The 5,785-nt window shown below is 45.6% G+C and overlaps 1 protein-coding gene across 1 annotated transcript; it reads left to right on the top strand.

Moving 5' to 3' along the window:
- Positions 1 to 262: 262 nt before the first annotated feature.
- Positions 263 to 3,113, top strand: LOC147526491 (relaxin-3-like). The gene is made up of 2 exons (XM_086629834.1): positions 263 to 482; positions 2,755 to 3,113. Exons 1-2 carry the CDS (start codon positions 263 to 265, stop codon positions 3,111 to 3,113), a joined length of 579 nt encoding a protein of 192 aa, XP_086485960.1.
- Positions 3,114 to 5,785: the final 2,672 nt, after the last annotated feature.

Below are 5,785 nucleotides of genomic sequence, written 5' to 3' on the forward strand. Positions count from 1 at the left end.
CCGCGGCGGGGCCGGGGCGGGGAGGGGGCGGCCGCGGCGGGGCCGGGGCGGGGAGGGGGCGCCCCCGCGCGGGCCGGGGCGGGGACGCGGCGCCCTCAGCGCATAAAAGGCGGGAGGCGCGCGGGCGGGCGGCGGCAGCGGCGCGCGAGGCGCGGGGGGCGGCGGTCGGTCGGTCCGTCCGTCGGTCGGTCGGTCGGTCGGTCGGTCGGTCGGTCCGCCTGCCTGGGAGCGCGGGAGCCGGACGGGGATGGCGGCCGGCGCCATGAGGGCCAAGCTGCGACTGCTCTGCGCCGCGGCGGCGCTGCTCTGCGCGACGGCGCCGGGGCAGCCCGGCGGGGCCGCCGTGCTCCCCGCGGGCGAGGGCGACGGGTACGGGGTGAAGCTGTGCGGCCGGGAGTTCATCCGCGCCGTCATCTTCACCTGCGGCGGGTCCCGCTGGAAGCGGCTCTCCCTGCTGGCCGTGGAGCCGGCGCCCGCGGCCGGTGAGTGGGCGAGGAGCGGGCGGGACTGGACGGGACGGGGCGATGCCCGCGGGGCAGCGCTGTCAGCCGGTGCCCGGCCCCGCGGTCGGAGAGGGCTGTCGGGGCGCCCGGCCTCTGTCGGAGAAATCGTTCGAGGAGAAATGGGGGAAAACGGGAGGGAGCAGGGACGGGCGCGCGGCTCTTCTCGCTCCTGCCGCCCCGAGCCGCGGTGGGAGCGCGCCCGTCCCTCGCTTCCCCTCGGTCCCGATGCTGGTCGGCGCTTCCCATGACTTCTGCCGGGAGACCGCAGATTTAGAGGAGAAGACGCGGCAGCCGGTGGCGCGTTACTCGCCGGGATAACCTGCAGAGTGCCGGATCACCCGCAGAGTCCTCGGTCCGTTCAGAGGCACCGCTCTGCGCGGGGCCGCGCAGCCCGGCAGGCCGCGGGGCTCTTGTTACTGAAAAACAAACAAACAAACAAACAAACAAACAAACAAACAAACGATAAATCGCGCTTTTTTCTTCTCGGCCAGGCAGGGAGGGAGAAGGGAGCGCCGCTCTCTGCGGCTTCGCTCCCTTCGCAGAGCTCCGTGGCTCTTGAGGATGGGGAGATCTGTCTCAGTTTTCCTCCTCTGCCCGGAGCTTTACAGCTGTGCGCCTCGTCTTTGCGGGCTGCGCTCGGGGCTTTGTTGGACGTGGAACCCTCTGTTTTTTGTCACTCTGTCGTGCTGCTCTGGACGAAAGAGTTTTCACGTTGGAGCGTGGACGAGACTCTCGGGTGCTTCAGGTTACGATTTAAACAGCAAGAACTGTTTTCGGGTTCTTTGGTGAAACGATTAATGGATAATGTATTCCTCAGATAATTTTACTGTCTACAGTTACATCACAAACTACAGTGATGTAACAGAATAATTTTAAGTGATATTTCAAATAGCGAAAATAACGTTTTGAACAAGGACAAAAGTTGGAATTAGGCTAAAACCTGTAACAGAAGAGCTTCTTTTCTCTTGTTTAAACATGCTGTTTAACATCGGACTTCAAGTAGTATTTTGGGTTTCTTGGCAGTTTTTCTGCTCATGTGTTTTTTGTTTTTTTTTTGGGGGGGGGGTGGGTGGGTTTTTTGTTTGTTTGTTTGTTTGTTTGTTTTTCCTGACAGGTTGAGTAGAAGATAAAAGTTACCTTTGTAATTATAGCGAATTACATATGTACAGCCTCTGCTGGGACTGTGTTCTTTCCCAGCAAGCTTTATTTTCCTTTTTATTCACAGTAGCTTCTGAGAGCACCAGTCACTAAGGAGCCCCAATGTGCTGCATACTGTCTAACTAAAAGTCTTCCCTGCCCCAAAAGACTACTAAATAGCAGTTACTGTCTAATTAGTAAAGTAACTAGAGCCACTTTTATTTTTTGTACAGGTGGCTGTTCTATCTGCAAGTCAGCTTCTCTATATTAATTAGCCATGTTAAAGTAAATAGAACATTCACTGGGTGTTCTTATATTCTTCCAGCTTTCTAAAACAAAATCATATTAAGAGCATTAAGACAACAAGACAAACACTTGTTGCAGATTTTGTTAAATTTAAGAATTGAAAGAGCTGCCTCTTTTTGCATTGTCTGAAGTAAGCCGTGTCACCTACCTCCCAGAAGTAAAACCAAGAGAAACAGTATGAGGTGAAAGGGAGTAGAGCTGGATTTTTGTGAATGCTCGAGTCAGGGAGAAGTAAATTCTGCAAGCCTTTGCTATAGCTCTGAGAAACAGAATAAACGAGTAGAAAGCATCAACCGAAAGCAGCTATGGAAAAATACAACCTGTAAGAAGCCGTTTACATCCAATATTTGCTTATTTAGTCCTCCCTGCTCTGTTCTTCATATGATGCTAGTTTGTGTGATTGTGCATGGGAGAGGAGTGATCTAGTCTAATTCATGAGCCACATGACAAAGCTTTCTGTGGTTTCTGGGAACGTGTCTTTACAACAAAATTTTCTTTCTATAGAAATATTGAGACTTCTGTATCAGTAACACTGCGGTTGTGATAGAACGTCTGTACCTCAGTCATGGTTGTAGCCATGTCTTCTCCATGTCTAACAGGCAGCGTAGCCTTTAAAACATAAAGATTCCCCTAAAGGTAAGCTGCAAGTAAATTCTGGAGTGCAGGCTCTGCAGCGCTGACAGTTCTCCTAGATAACAGTGCTTTACTTATTACTGACTGAGTGGTTTTTATTGCTGTTTTAGAGCTACGTGCTCCTTTTGATACTCCTTCTACAGTCTGGACTTTAAAAAAGTCTTCTTTTAAACAGATTCTCCACGAACAGCAAGTAACAAACTACTGGGGAACTTCAAGCTGCAGTCAAATTTGGGTCCCGAAGTCGAGCAACTGCAGAGAAGCAGCCCGCTTCTTGGATGGGAGACGTTTAAGGACTTGTACAGTTTAAATGACTATAACGAATATGTACCTGTGGCAGAGGACTTCAAACGCCAGGTAGAGGAAGCTGTTCAGAAGGACAGGGGAGGAACAGGAATTGCAAATCCCATGGGATCAAGCAGTTATCTTTGGGCCAGCTATCCCAGAAGAAAACGGGAATCTCTGGGTTTGGCAGGAATGTGTTGCAAATGGGGATGTACAAAAGCTGAAATTAGTACTATATGCAGAGTTTAAAATCCGCTCTGCACTTATGCATGAAATTGGTGTTTGTTGCAGTGCCACTTGATTGAATACTGTACGGAGGAAGAAAACTCTCACTATGTTTTATCTGTATGTGCCAGTCAATACTGCTGGTTCTCTTTAAAAAATAAAAATAAAAATTTCCAAAAGTGTAGTTGTAACAACTTGGTTTTGCTGCAGTAACTTTTAATCTACATTTTTTACTAAGTCCTTTCATTTTAATGTTGAGCCTTAACACTTATATTACAAATGTATTATATCTTTGTAACACTTTAAGAACTTCAGCGTTTCATTAAAGTGTAATTACACTAAGTGTTACTGAATTGTTCTTTCTCTGTCAACAAAAGAGCATCCAGCGATGCTCTTGGAATGAGATTTATTGTACAAAGCTGTACAGAAAGGATAATTTTCCATTTGAAACTCCACTCAGAACTGACTCAGCTTGACGATTATTTTGAACACACTTTTTCCATTTCCTTGTAGTTGCAGAACTGTTTTATTCAGTCTTTCTAGAAACTTTACCACAGTACAACACTTGCAGCCTAAATATTTCTTCATTTTCACAGATGGACTTAAATAGTTAGAGGGCAAAGTATTAACACTTTAATTATTCCCTGTTTACTTGCCCTTTTTTTTCCTACTACTGCAAAGTGGGAGTGTTGGATGTGCTTCAAGTAACTTATTCTACAGACACTCAGACATCTTACTGTGTGTTCTTATGGTGTGCTGGTCTACTCCACGTGTATTTCTAAGTTGCTAATTGCTACTGTATTTATAAATAGCTAATTTAATCTTTGTAGTTTCTAAGCTTTTTGCCTTCCTGGCTCTTTTTCTCAGCTGTAACAAGTTGTATTTCTAGCCATGTTGTTGATGACTTGAGGTTTTTGGTTTTTTCTGACCTTTGTGCTGCTCATGGTAAGTTAGGTTTGTAGCAGTAGTTGGCTCAGACTGCACCGTTGTTACCTTTGGCTTTGTTCTTCAAATTGTCTTTTGAAAAGTGTTCTTTGATTGCACTACTGCTTAGTGAAATTATTGCATCACTTCTTTATCCCTTTTACTAAGATATGATTGTTATTCCAGCAATTAGGCACCTATCAGTCCTTTTTATTTTTTTAAACCATACCAGTTTTATCCAGTAGAGACTGGGCAGAATGGGCATTCACTATGAATGCTGTTATCTTCTGGCTGAAAAGCACTGTCTCTTCTGCCATTGTAACAATAATGTTCAGCAAGAAATGGGTTCCATCTTCTTCCACACCCTTGCTGCCATGACTGTAAGGTAGTTTTTGCCGCTCTGAGTGGAGAAGGTAACCGTGTATAGTTTCCTATGCAACAGGCTAGCTAAACTTCTACAGCTTAGCTTCCAGCGACTTCACCTTGCAAATAATTCTGGGTTTTGAGAGTCCTAGTTTAGATCAGGCTTTCCTAGAATAATACAGGAGGAGTTTGAGAGGAAGTATTCCTTAGTTTTGAGTAGGATCTAGGGCTTTGAGTGTTAAGATTCCTTAGTAAGGTGAAGACTAAATGGTACGTAGAATCCCTAAGAAAAGGGAAAATGTGAAAATGCCTTGCTTGATGAAACTCAATACTAGCCTGTATACATTGTTCGTTTTCCTAGAAAACTTTCTGCCAAACTTTTAAAAAGAAATATTGGAAAAGGTGAATATGGTGTTTATTCTGCTTGCTTGCTCCAGTAGCACTGGTCTGACCAGGTACACAGCTTGCATATATAATGAGCAGGCTTTCTTATATTCCTGAGTGAACCAAGGATGTAGTTAAAACCTTAAACTTGTGAGCTCAAGTCTTGAACAGAACAATCTGGAGTTTAACTTGCCAGATTAGACATAACCTGTTGGTAACACTATAAATAGTTTAAGTGGAAATTAGAGTTCAAGATGAACTGTTTCATGCTAAGACAGAATTATAAATAGAAAAACGAGTCTTTATCTAACATAAACAGGCGTTTTTCCAAGGTATGAGTCAAGATACATCAGTATGCACAACACAGAAAAATGGTGAAATTTATGTTTTCATCCAGTTTCTTAATAGGCCTTGTCATAGTCTGTAACAGCTTCAGCAGGACAGCCATGACGCAGGTGCGTGGCACAGACTGAAATTCAGTCTGTATTTTCAAGTAAGGAAGTATTTGACTCTCTGCACTAAAGTGTGCAAAGGTTTTCTTTGTTTTAAAGCAAACTGAGTTTCCAAAGACCTCTAAGGTTCTCTGTGTGGGGAGGCCATATTTTATAACAGCTTCTTGCAACGTAGCCGCAGGTGGTGATTGTGCGTCGCTCGATTGCAGCGGGTCTAGAGATGCCATATGCTCTTGCTCACATGACTCAGTGTCCAAACACACTTTTTTAAGACAAGAAGCGACCCTTTTATGTAAAAATGAGGTGTCTGACTCGTTCCATCGAGGAAGCAAACACGTGTTGGAGCAGACAGCTCAAAATGTAAAATAGTTAGTGAGTTGGCATATTGATCCAAGTAACAGACCATAAGGACATTGTCTCTCCTGAAAGCTCCTCTGGGAGTACGGCCATACGTGTGTAACAGCACAAACATGAGTGGAGCTGTTGTTGAAAGCAACAACCATGCTTGCCATCACGACTGTTCAGAAACATGCACTTTTTCACAAGAAATAAGCATTTTCCCACCCATTTAAT

The sequence above is a fragment of the Tauraco erythrolophus genome, chromosome Z, assembly GCF_009769465.1.
Source record: "Tauraco erythrolophus isolate bTauEry1 chromosome Z, bTauEry1.pri, whole genome shotgun sequence".
Taxonomy (NCBI): Eukaryota; Metazoa; Chordata; class Aves; order Musophagiformes; family Musophagidae; genus Tauraco; species Tauraco erythrolophus.